The sequence below is a fragment of the Bombina bombina genome, chromosome 1, assembly GCF_027579735.1.
Source record: "Bombina bombina isolate aBomBom1 chromosome 1, aBomBom1.pri, whole genome shotgun sequence".
NCBI classification, from domain to species: Eukaryota; Metazoa; Chordata; class Amphibia; order Anura; family Bombinatoridae; genus Bombina; species Bombina bombina.
Genome location: NC_069499.1, coordinates 1,096,941,863 through 1,096,954,229, shown reverse-complemented (window position 1 = coordinate 1,096,954,229; position 12,367 = coordinate 1,096,941,863). Strand labels below are relative to the sequence as shown.

Below are 12,367 nucleotides of genomic sequence, written 5' to 3'. Positions count from 1 at the left end.
GGTCCTTTCAATCATCCAAATCTAATTTCTCTGAGACTGACTGCATGGGGATTGAACGTTTGATTCTATCAAAGCGTGGCTTCTCCGAGTCAGTCATTGATACCTTAATACAGGCACGAAAGCCTGTTACCAGGAAAATTTAACACAGGATATGGCGTACATATCTTTGCTGGTGTGAATCCAAGAATTACTCATGGAGTAAGGTTAGGATTCCTAGGATATTGTCCTTTCTCCAAGAGGGTTGGACAAAGGATTATCAGCTAGTTCCTTAAAGGGACAGATTTCTGCTCTGTCTATTCTTTTGCACAAGCGTCTGGCAGAAGTTCCAGACGTCCAGGCATTTCGTCAGGCTTTGGTTAGAATTAAGCCTGTGTTTAAATCTGTTGCTCCCCCATGGAGCTTAAACTTGGTTCTTAAAGTTCTTCGAGGAGTTCCATTTAAACCCCTTCATTCCATTGATATTAAGCTTTTATCTTGGAAAGTTCTGTTTTTGATGGCTATTTCCTCGCCTCGGAGAGTCTCTGAGCTATCTGCCTTACAATGTGATTCTCCTTATCTGAATTTTCATGCAGATAAGGTAGTTCTGCGTACCAAACCTGGGTTTTTACCTAAGGTGGTTTCTAACAAGAATATCAATCAAGAGATTGTTGTTCCATCATTGTGTCCTAATCCTTCTTCAAAGAAGGAACATCTTTTACATAATCTGGACGTAGTCCGTGCCTTGAAGTTTTACTTACAAGCTACTAAAGATTTTCGTCAAACATCTTCCCTGTTTGTTATTTATTCTGGACAGAGGAGAGGTCAAAGAGCTTCGGCAACCTCTCTTTCCTTTTGGCTTCGGAGTATTATACGCCTAGCCTATGAGACTGCTGGACAGCAGCCCCCTGAAAGAATTACAGCTTATTCTACTAGAGCTGTGGCTTCCTCCTGGGCCTTTAAAAATGAGGCCTCTGTTGAACAGATTTGCAAGGCCTCGACTTGGTCTTCGCTTCACACTTTTTCAAAATTTTACAAATTTGATACTTTTGTTTCTTCGGAGGCTGTTTTTGGGAGAAAGGTTCTTCAGGCAGTGGTTCCCTCCGCTTAATCCCTGCCTTGTCCCTCCCATCATCCGTGTACTTTAGTTTTGGTATTGGTATCCCATAAGTAATGGCTGATCCGTGGACTGGATACACTTAACAAGAGAAAACATAATTTATGCTTACCTGATAAATTTATTTCTCTTGTAGTGTATCCAGTCCACGGCCCGCCCTGTCATTTTAAGGCAGGTCTAAAATTTTATTAAACTACAGTCACCACTGCACCCTATGGTTTCTCCTTTCTCTGTTTGTTTCGGTCAACAGACTGGATATGGCAGTTAGGGGAGGAGCTATATAGCAGCTCTGCTGTGGGTGATCCTCTTGCAACTTCCTGTTGGGAAGGAGAATATCCCATAAGTAATGGATGATCCGTGGACTGGATACACTACAAGAGAAATAAATTTATCAGGTAAGCATAAATTATGTTTTAGATAGATTTTTTTCCTAAACCCCCCCCCCCCCCCAAACATTTCATTTTTAAAAAAAATCCAGTTTAAATATCAGATTTAAATAAAAAAAAATGAGATTTCTCCTGTTAAGTGTAGTCAGTCCACGGGTCATCCATTACTTATGGGATTATAACTCCTCCCTAACAGGAAGTGCAAGAGGATCACCCAAGCAGAGCTGCTATATAGCTCCTCCCCTCTACGTCATACCCAGTCATTCTCTTGCACCTAACTAATAGATAGGATGTGTGAGAGGACAGTGGTTATTTAAACTTAGTTTTTATTTCTTCAATCAAAAGTTTGTTATTTTAAACGGCACCGGAGTGTGTTGTTTTTTCTGAGGCAGCATTAGAAGAAGAATCTACCTGAGTTTGTGTATGATCTTAGCGGACGTAACTAAGATCCATTTGCTGTTCTCGGCCATTCTGAGGAGCGAGGTAACTTCAGAACAGGGGACAGCGGGCAGGGTTCACCTGCAAAGAGGTATGTTGCAGTATATTATTTTCTAAGGAATGGAATTGACTGAGAAAATACTGCTAATACCGATATAATGTAAGTACAGCCTTAAATGCAGTAGTAGCAACTGGTATCAGGCTGATATGTATGTATGTTGGCACTAAAGTATTTCTGGGGAATGGCACTTCACTAAGAAAATACTGTATACATATAACTTATAGCCTTTCTGCAGTGATAGCGACTAGCAACAGGCTTTTAATTTAATTTCATATATTATATTTAAAACGTTTTACTGGCAGGTTAATCGTTTTTCTCTCTGAGGTACTTGGGTGAAAATTTTTATGGGCTTTATTTTCCACATGGCTGTCGTTTGTTTTTGAATAAAATCAGTTTTCTGAGCTTCCCCACTGTTGTATTATGAGTGGGAGGGGCCTATTTTGGTGCTTTATTGCGCAGTAGAAATTCAGTCACAGTCTGCCTTTTTCTCCCTGCATGATCCAGGACGTCTCTACAGAGCTCAGGGGTCTCCAAAACTAGTTTTGAGGGAGGTAATCACTCACAGCAGACCTGTGAGACTGTGCTTTGACTGTGATAAAAACGTTTATATTTTCAATTGTTATCCGTTTTTTGGTATTAAGGGGTTAATCATCCATTTGCTAGAGGGTGCAATCCTTTGCTAACTTAATGCATTTACTGTGAAAATTTGGTTTCTATAACTATAACTAATCCGGTTCATTGTTATTTCAACTGTGACAGTTTTTTGTGTGCTTCTTAAAGGCACAGTAACGTTTTTTATATTGCTTGTAAATTTATTTGAAAAGTATTTTCCAAGCTTGCTAGGCTAATTGCTAGTTTGTTTAAACATGTCTGACACAGAGGAATCTCTTTGTGCAATATGTTCAAAGGCCAATGTGGAGCCCAATAGAAATTTATGTACTAATTGCATTGATGCTACTTTAAATAAAAGTCAATCTGTACATGTTAATAAAAATTCACCAGACAACGAGGGGGAAGTTATGCCGACTAACTTGCCTCACGTGTCAGTACCTGCATCTCCCGCTCAGGAGGTGCGTGATATTGTAACGCCAAGTACATCAGGGCGGCCATTACAAATCACCTTGCAAGACATGGCTAATGTTATGACTGAAGTTTTATCTAAATTACCAGAACTTAGGGGTAAACGAGACCACTCTGGGGTGAGAACAGAGTGCGCTGATAATACTAGAGCCATGTCTGATACTGCGTCACAATTGGCAGAACATTAAGACGGAGAGCTTCATTCTGTGGGTGATGGATCTGATCCTAATAAACTGGATTCAGACATTTCAAATTTTAAATTTAAGCTTGAGAACCTCCGTGTGTTACTAGGGGAGGTGTTAGCGGCTCTGAATGATTGTAACACGGTTGCAATACCAGAGAAAATATGTAGGTTGGATAAATATTTTGTGGTACCAACGTGTACTGACGTTTTTCCTATACCTAAAAGACTTACAGAAATTGTTAACAAGGAGTGGGATAGACCCGGTGTGCCTTTCTCTCCCCCTGCTATATTTAGAAAAATGTTTCCAATAGACGCCACCACACGGGACTTATGGCAGACGGTCCCTAAGGTGGAGGGAGCAGTTTCTACTTTAGCTAAGCGTACCACTATCCCAGTGGAGGATAGCTGTGCCTTTTCAGATCCAATGGATAAAAAATTAGAGGGTTACCTTAAGAAAATGTTTGTTCAACAAGGTTTTATATTGCAACCCCTTGCATGCATTGCACCTGTCACGGCTGCGGCGGCATTCTGGTTTGAGTCTCTGGAAGAGACCCTTGACACAGCTCCATTGGATGAGATTACACACAAGCTTAAAGCCCTTAAGCTAGCTAATTCATTTATTTCTGATGCCGTAGTACATCTAACTAAGCTTACGGCTAAGAATTCCGGATTCGCCATTCAGGCGCGCAGAGCGCTGTGGCTAAAATCCTGGTCAGCCGATGTGACTTCTAAATCTAAATTGCTTAACATACCTTTCAAAGGGCAGACATTATTCGGGCCCGGTTTGAAAGAAATTATCGCTGACATTACTGGAGGTAAGGGCCATGCCCTGCCTCAAGACAGAGCCAAACCAAGGGCTAGACAGTCTAATTTTCGTGCCTTTCGTAACTTCAAGGCAGGAGCAGCATCAACTTCCTCCGCTCCAAAACAGGAAGGATCTGTTGCTCGATTCAGACAGGGCTGGAAACCTAACCAGACCTGGAACAAGGGCAAGCAGGCCAGAAAACCTGCTGCTGCCCCTAAGACAGCATGAAGTGAGGGCCCCCAATCCGGAAACAGATCTATTAGGGGGCAGACTTTCTCTCTTCGCCCAGGCTTGGGCAAGAGATGTCCAGGATCCCTGGGCGTTACAGATCATATCTCAGGGATATCTTCTGGACTTCAAAGCTTCTCCTCCAAAAGGGAGATTTCATCTTTCAAGGTTGTCAACAAACCAGATAAAGAAAGAGGCGTTTCTACGCTGTGTACAAGATCTTTTACTAATGGGAGTGATCCACCCGGTTCCGCGGTCGGAGCACGGACTAGGGTTTTACTCAAATCTGTTTGTGGTTCCCAAGAAGGAAGGAACCTTCAGACCAATCTTAGATTTAAAGATCCTAAACAAATTCCTAAGAGTTCCATCGTTCAAAATGGAAACTCTTCGGACAATCTTACCCATGATCCAAAAGGGTCAGTACATGACCACAGTGGATTTGAAGGATGCCTACCTGCACATACCGATTCACAAAGATCATTACCGGTACCTAAGATTTGCCTTCCTAGACACGCATTACCAGTTTGTAGCTCTTCCCTTCGGGTTAGCTACGGCTCCAAGAATCTTTACAAAGGTTCTGGGTTCTCTTCTGGCGGTACTAAGACCGCGAGGAATATCGGTAGCTCCGTACCTAGACGACATTCTGATACAAGCGTCAAGTCTCCAAACTGCCAAGTCTCATACAGAGTTTGTACTGGCATTTCTAAGGTCTCATGGGTGGAAAGTGAACGAAGGAAAGAGTTCTCTATTGCCACTCACAAGAGTTCCCTTCTTAGGGACTCTTATAGATTCTGTAGAAATGAAAATTTACCTGACAGAAGACAGGTTAACAAAACTTCTAAATGCTTGCCGTGTCCTTCATTCCATTCCACACCCGTCAGTGGCTCAATGCATGGAGGTAATAGGCTTAATGGTAGCGGCAATGGACATAGTACCCTTTGCACGCCTGCATCTCAGACCACTGCAATTGTGCATGCTAAGTCAGTGGAATGGGGATTACTCAGATTTGTCCCCTATGCTGAATCTGGATCAGGAGACCAGAAATTCTCTTCTATGGTGGCTTTCTCGGCCACATCTGTCCAAGGGGATGCCCTTCAGCAGGCCAGATTGGACGATTGTAACAACAGACGCCAGCCTGATAGGTTGGGGCGCTGTCTGGACCTCCCTGAAGACTCAGGGATCATGGTCTCAGGAGGAGAGTCTCCTTCCCATAAATATTCTGGAATTAAGAGCAGTTTTCAATGCTCTTCTGGCTTGGCCTCAGTTGGCAACTCTGAGGTTCATCAGGTTTCAGTCGGACAACATCACGACTGTGGCTTACATCAACCATCAGGGAGGAACAAGGAGTTCCCTAGCGATGATGGAAGTCTCAAAGATAATTCACTGGGCAGAGTCTCACTCTTGCCACCTATCAGCGATCCACATCCCAGGCGTGGAGAACTGGGAAGCGGATTTTCTAAGTCGTCAGACTTTTCATCCGGGGGAGTGGGAACTTCATCCGGAGGTTTTTGCCCAAATACTTCGGCGTTGGGGCAAACCAGATCTGGATCTCATGGCGTCCCGCCAGAATGCCAAACTTCCTTGCTACGGATCCAGGTCCAGAGACCCGGGAGCAGTTCTGATAGATGCTCTGACAGCATCTTGGGCCTTCAACATGGCTTATGTGTTTCCACCATTCCCGATGCTTCCTCGATTGATTGCCAGGATCAAACAGGAGAGAGCATCGGTGATTCTAATAGCGCCTGCGTGGCCACGCAGGACCTGGTATGCAGACCTAGTGGACATGTCGTCCTGTCCACCATGGTCTCTACCTCTGAGACAGGACCTTCTGGTGCAGGGTCCTTTCAAACATCCAAATCTAATTTCTCTGAAGCTGACTGCTTGGAGATTGAACGCTTGATTCTATCAAAGCGTGGATTCTCGGAGTCAGTGATTGATACTTTAATACAGGCTAGGAAGCCTGTTACCAGGAGAATTTACCATAAAATATGGCGCAAATACTTGCATTGGTGCGAATCCAAGAGTTACTCATGGAGTAAGGTTAGGATTCCTAGGATATTGTCTTTTCTACAAGAAGGTTTAGAAAAGGGTTTATCCGCTAGTTCTTTAAAGGGACAGATCTCAGCTTTGTCCATCCTTTTACACAAACGTCTGGCAGAAGCTCCAGACGTTCAGGCTTTTTGTCAGGCTTTGGCCAGGATTAAGCCTGTGTTTAAAACTGTTGCTCCACCATGGAGCTTAAACTTAGTTCTTAACGTTTTACAGGGTGTTCCGTTTGAACCCCTTCATTCCATTGATATCAAGCTGTTATCTTGGAAAGTTCTGTTTTTAATGGCTATTTCCTCGGCTCGAAGAGTCTCTGAGTTATCGGCCTTACATTGTGATTCCCCTTATCTGATTTTCCATTCAGACAAGGTAGTTCTGCGTACTAAACCTGGGTTCTTACCTAAGGTAGTTACCAACAGGAATATCAATCAAGAGATTGTTGTTCCATCATTGTGTCCTAACCCTTCTTCAAAGAAGGAACGACTTCTGCACAATCTGGACGTTGTCCGTGGCCTGAAATTTTATTTACAGGCAACTAAGGATTTTCGACAAACTTCTTCCCTGTTTGTCGTGTATTCTGGACAGAGGAGAGGTCAAAAGGCTTCGGCCACCTCTCTCTCTTTTTGGCTTCGTAGCATAATACGTTTAGCCTATGAGACTGCTGGACAGCAGCCTCCTGAAAGAATTACAGCTCATTCTACCAGAGCTGTGGCTTCCACTTGGGCCTTTAAGAATGAGGCCTCTGTTGAACAGATTTGCAAGGCTGCGACTTGGTCTTCACTTCACACTTTTTCCAAATTTTACAAATTTGACACTTTTGCTTCTTCGGAGGCTGTTTTTGGGAGAAAGGTTCTTCAGGCAGTGGTTCCTTCCGTGTAAAGAGCCTGCCTGTCCCTCCCGTCATCCGTGTACTTTTAGCTTTGGTATTGGTATCCCATAAGTAATGGATGACCCGTGGACTGACTACACTTAACAGGAGAAAACATAATTTATGCTTACCTGATAAATTCCTTTCTCCTGTAGTGTAGTCAGTCCACGGCCCGCCCTGTTTTTTATGGCAGGTCTAAATTTTAAATTATACTCCAGTCACCACTGCACCCTATAGTTTCTCCTTTCTCGTTTGGTTTTCGGTCGAATGACTGGGTATGACGTAGAGGGGAGGAGCTATATAGCAGCTCTGCTTGGGTGATCCTCTTGCACTTCCTGTTAGGGAGGAGTTATAATCCCATAAGTAATGGATGACCCGTGGACTGACTACACTACAGGAGAAAGGAATTTATCAGGTAAGCATAAATTATGTTTTTTTTTATTTTATTTTTTAAAAATTCATTGTTTTTATCCACCCTGAGTAAAATTGATTAAACTGCTGTGATGATAAAAAGATGCTAACATAACCTCATGTGGTTCATCTTGTTCTTAGTTTTCATATGCAGATCATATATTTGCTAATGCAGTCAGTACATGGAGTATTCTGTTACAGAGAACCATTCATAGATCATACTTAATCTCAGAATGGGACTTGGTTACGATCTCCCTTTGATTTTTTAACAAATTGTACTCACTGAGTTTTTTATTCCCTGTGCAGCAATATAAAAATAGTTCAGATTTGTGCACCTTCAACAAATAAGTGCACTGTTTTGGCTGGATGCCACATCACACGTGCTCTCAAGGGCATTCTTATGATTTAAAGGACCAGTCAACGCAGTAGATTTGCATAATCAACAAATGCAAGATAACAAGACAATGCAATAGCACTTAGTCTGAACTTCAAATGAGTAGTAGATTTTTTTTCTGACAATTTTAAGTTATGTCTTTTTCTACTCCCCCTGTACCATGTAACAGCCATCAGCCAATCACAAATGCATACACATACCATGTGACAGCCATTAGCCATTCACAAATGCATACACACTTATTCTTGCACATGCTCAGTAGGAGCTGGTGACTCAAAAAGTCTAAATATAAAAAGACTGCACATTTAGTTAATGGAAGTAAATTGGAAAGATGTTTAAAATAGCATGCTCTATCTGAATAATGAAAGTTTAATTTTGATTGAGTGTCCCTTTAAAGGGTTGCATAGCCACTTCCATATAAAGCTGTCATCTGAGGGGAGTTAGTGTAAAGAAATTCCAATCCAAAATTCCAAACTTTAAGGGACCAATGGCGTTTCATCAAGAAAAATTATATTATAGGACAGTGATGCATTTTGTGCTGTGCCAATGGGCTATGGGATTCTTACACAAAAAAAGTACCTTTTTATTTCTACAACTTACTTTGCTTTTTTTGTTTTTGCTTTTTTTTTTTTAAATTTGTTTTTTAATTATAATTGGCAGCACACTAACTATTTTTTTTTATTTTTTTTATTGAGGTTATTTATAAATACAACTCCAAGGCAATGCTCAATAGCGAGAACAGTATATGCATTATGTTACCTAAGTATGACATGGAAGTGCATAACAATAAGATACAAAGATAATTAAAAACCAATAGCATCGTAAGTAAAGCTATTTAACACTAGTAATAAACCTCATTTGATGTTTTTAATATATAGGTATATGCCCCCCACACTTCTAGGGGCCACTCTTGGACCCATGAAAATATATGTGACTCAATAGGGGGACGCTAATGAAAGGTGCGGTCACTTGTGGACCGTAGAATTTTATAATAACACAAAGTGATATATTCCTATGTCTGCCATATCAAAGTAAAATTACAGGAAAAATGAGGATAATAATCAATTATAAGGGACATATTGCAATGGTGACCAAAGCTTGTTCTAAGTGCACTCTCTCTTGACTAAGCCTATGTCCGCAATGAAGGAGGATTGGAGTTGAACATGGCGAACCCTATTACACATTAAGGTTGACAGGGGACTGATGGTGACTACAATTAGGGGTGTTGAACTGTCTTTGCTGCCATTAATATACCTTTCAACTTCAGAGCCAACCTCCTTAGGCCATAGATGACCTCCGACTCCCCCAGATAGTGACCCTTAATGCATCTTGGGTGTTAAACTCTCGAACCAGGGCAGCCCCTTAATCAAGCCCTACTATTAGCTCTCCCGTTTTTTATTTTTTTTTATTTTTTTCCCCTCCCAGTCGTTACCCTCAAAGTATTGCGCTACCTCGGCCGCTGGCTGCGCAAAAAAGAGGATTAACTGATGTTATGTTAGCTATTGTCCATCATGAGAACTATTTTCTAGTTGACCTCTACAGGGGGGCCTCTAAGTACATAGGGACAGCATGTGAGGAGAAGGGTCACCCAGAATGCACAATCAGATCACTCCAAAGTACTGAATAACAAACTAACTTAGATACTGCTCTAAAAATTAGGAAGATAAATGGAACCTCCCGTTCAACTAACATAACTACAAACATGGAAACAAACAAAAAACATGTGTTTGCGGGGCACTATCCTGATGAAATATCTTTCCTCCATATAACATCAAAGAGGAATAAATCCCCTGATCCTGGAGTAGGAGAATGAGCCTACCCACCCCCGCAACAAAGCACTTCTGGCAAAGGACATATATAAAAATACAACAGTGCCCATTATAACTCTAATAAATTACCAGACATTGCCCCCAACACAGACATTTGCATAAGTCATTTTGTGACGTATAGAAAGTTTGTAAGGGAAAACACTTAGGGAGCATAACAGTGTAGAGCAGAATATTTACATTTAAGTCTAAGCAAGAGATGCTGTCATATTAATTACTGTTGTACAGTGACACATGTAGGTGCGGCTTAACTATAGAGGCATGCACATAGGAAAGAAAGCAGAGTGTAGGGCCAAAAGCCTTTAACATATAGATTGTTCAACCTGCATTAAAAGTTAGTTCTGCTTTACATTGAGCTGTCAGTTAATGTTCCTTATGTTATCCTGTAAGAAACAAAGGACTTAATGTAGTTGGTAGATTTCCCATTCTATCCATGTTCATAGTGGAAAGTAACCCAGTACATAGTGTAAGCAGGGAATGAACGTGTCTGTTGATCCTTATAGTAAGTTCTGCGGGTGTGCTGATATGACAATCTGTCTAAGTGTCGCACATCAAAACCAGAGAGAGCAGCTTCTTATTCGATGCCTGTTCTCCTTATTGCGTCTTCATTTTTAAAGAATAGGGGTAGTGACCCATAAAAAGGGGGACTGTGCGGTGTAAACTGGTTATTGGGTATGCTGCGGAGGCTAGGCTCGGATCACCCTCCCCTCTTTGTGGAACTTTGAGTGCGGTGGCTTTGGCCTATAAATCTAGGCAAGATAAGTGTCCCCAGTATGGCGTCCTTTGACAGCAGGTATGGCGATATCCCCGAGACCAGCCTTCCCCCGTGTCTCTGCCCATGATAGGTCCCCTTAAGACCGGGAGAAGCAACATTCAAATCCGCTCTAGCTGTGCTCGCGGGTCTCCCTGCATTCGGCATCCCCACAAACGAACCTCTCATTACCCCTCTCGTTCCCGATAAGTGATCAGAGGAATCATCCACCCTTAAAGCGGTACCTACCGGTGTACTCATACCACGGTACTGTGATGTCCCATCCGGGGCCTGGACCTGTAGCGAGGGATCTGATGTGTTTAGGAGGTGCGCTTGGGGGCTGGCTTCTTTGTCAAATTTCTCCGGGGAAGCTTCTGGGACATTAGATCGATGTCTAGCTTGCTTTGTGAGCTCTTGCAGACTATCGGTTTCAGCCAGCAAGGTCTGTAATATCCGTTCATGATGCTCCTCTAGTAAGCGGGTCACAGTCTGAAGTAGCATAGTGAAACAAGGCGCCATGTCTTACAGATACTTGAGTAGTAGTGAAATCTCTCAATCCTCACTCCTGTTTATCCCCCAGAACAAGGATGGCATAGCAGACATAGGTAGCATAAATGATAGATGTTTTCTCCTGTAGAGAAGGATTGCAATCCAGTAGGGAATGCCTTACCCGGATGACCGGGGGGGGGGGGGGGTGCTGAGGCCTCAGAAGAGGCCGCCGCCGGAGGCCACAGCGGTCCAGATCAGCGCTCCAGAGTAATTAAATCAGCATATTTGGTATCGATCAGTTCAGTGGATTATACTGCAGACAAATAAAATGCTTTTTTCCCATAGATGCTGCAATTATCTGTGTATAATCGGCGGATTGTACAGATATTCTCCTAGAGCTCCTGATAACACGTCCTGTCATGGACGCCGCCTAGACACGCCCCTGACTAACTAACTATTTATTTTATATATATTTATTAGAATACAGGTAAATTGGTCAGTTTAGTTGATCACCAGGGATCTAGTGTAGGTAATCTCATAATCAGATTATTATAACATGAAATTAATTGAAGGCAGTCCATCCTATTGTAAAATATATACTGTAGTTCATAGTTGAGATGGAGAGTAATTTTTGTAACACGATTACATATATAATCTTTAATGTTTTGAGCAACAGTGTGCCTTTAACTGTACTGCCCATTTTAAATGAAATATTATTTGTTTTCCTTTCTAGGTTTTAATTTTTAGTCCTACTTTTTTTAAATACATTCATGACAACTGGACCAAGCATAATGGAAAGTATCCTTCCACTGGAATGTTGGCACTCTTTTTCGCTCTACATATATGTGATGAGGTAAGGATATTGACAATTTTTTTTCATCACGGTTTCTTTTAGTCTTGTTCTTAAAGGGACACTGAACCCAAATTTTTTTCTTTTATGATTCAGATAGAGTATGACATTTTAAGCAACTTTCTAATTTACTCCTATTATCAATTTTTCTTCGTTCTCTTGCTATCTTTATTTTAAAAGCAGGAATGTAAATCTTAGCAGCCAATCCATTTTAGGTTCAGCACCATGGATAGCGCTTGCTTATTGGAGGCTTACATTTACCCACCAATAAGCAAGCATAACCCAGGTTCTCAACCAAAAATGGGCTGGCTCCTATGCATCACATTACTGCTTTTTAAATAAAGATAGCAAGAGAACGAAGAAAAATTGATAATAGGAATAAATTAGAAAGTTGCTTAAAATTGCATGCTCTTTCTGAATCATGAAAGAAAAAAATTGAGTTTAGTGTCCCTTTAAA

The 12,367-nt window shown here is 41.7% G+C and overlaps 1 protein-coding gene across 3 annotated transcripts in view; it reads left to right on the top strand.

Moving 5' to 3' along the window:
• Nucleotides 1–12,367, top strand: part of LOC128642330 (CMP-N-acetylneuraminate-beta-galactosamide-alpha-2,3-sialyltransferase 2) — a 334,854-nt gene that overhangs the window by 321,172 nt on the left and 1,315 nt on the right. For all 3 annotated transcript variants that reach the window (XM_053695242.1, XM_053695177.1, XM_053695104.1), the window contains exon 6: nt 11,794–11,913. In XM_053695242.1, the coding sequence (XP_053551217.1) occupies nt 11,794–11,913 (120 nt within the window). The remainder of the gene's footprint in view (nt 1–11,793; nt 11,914–12,367) is intronic.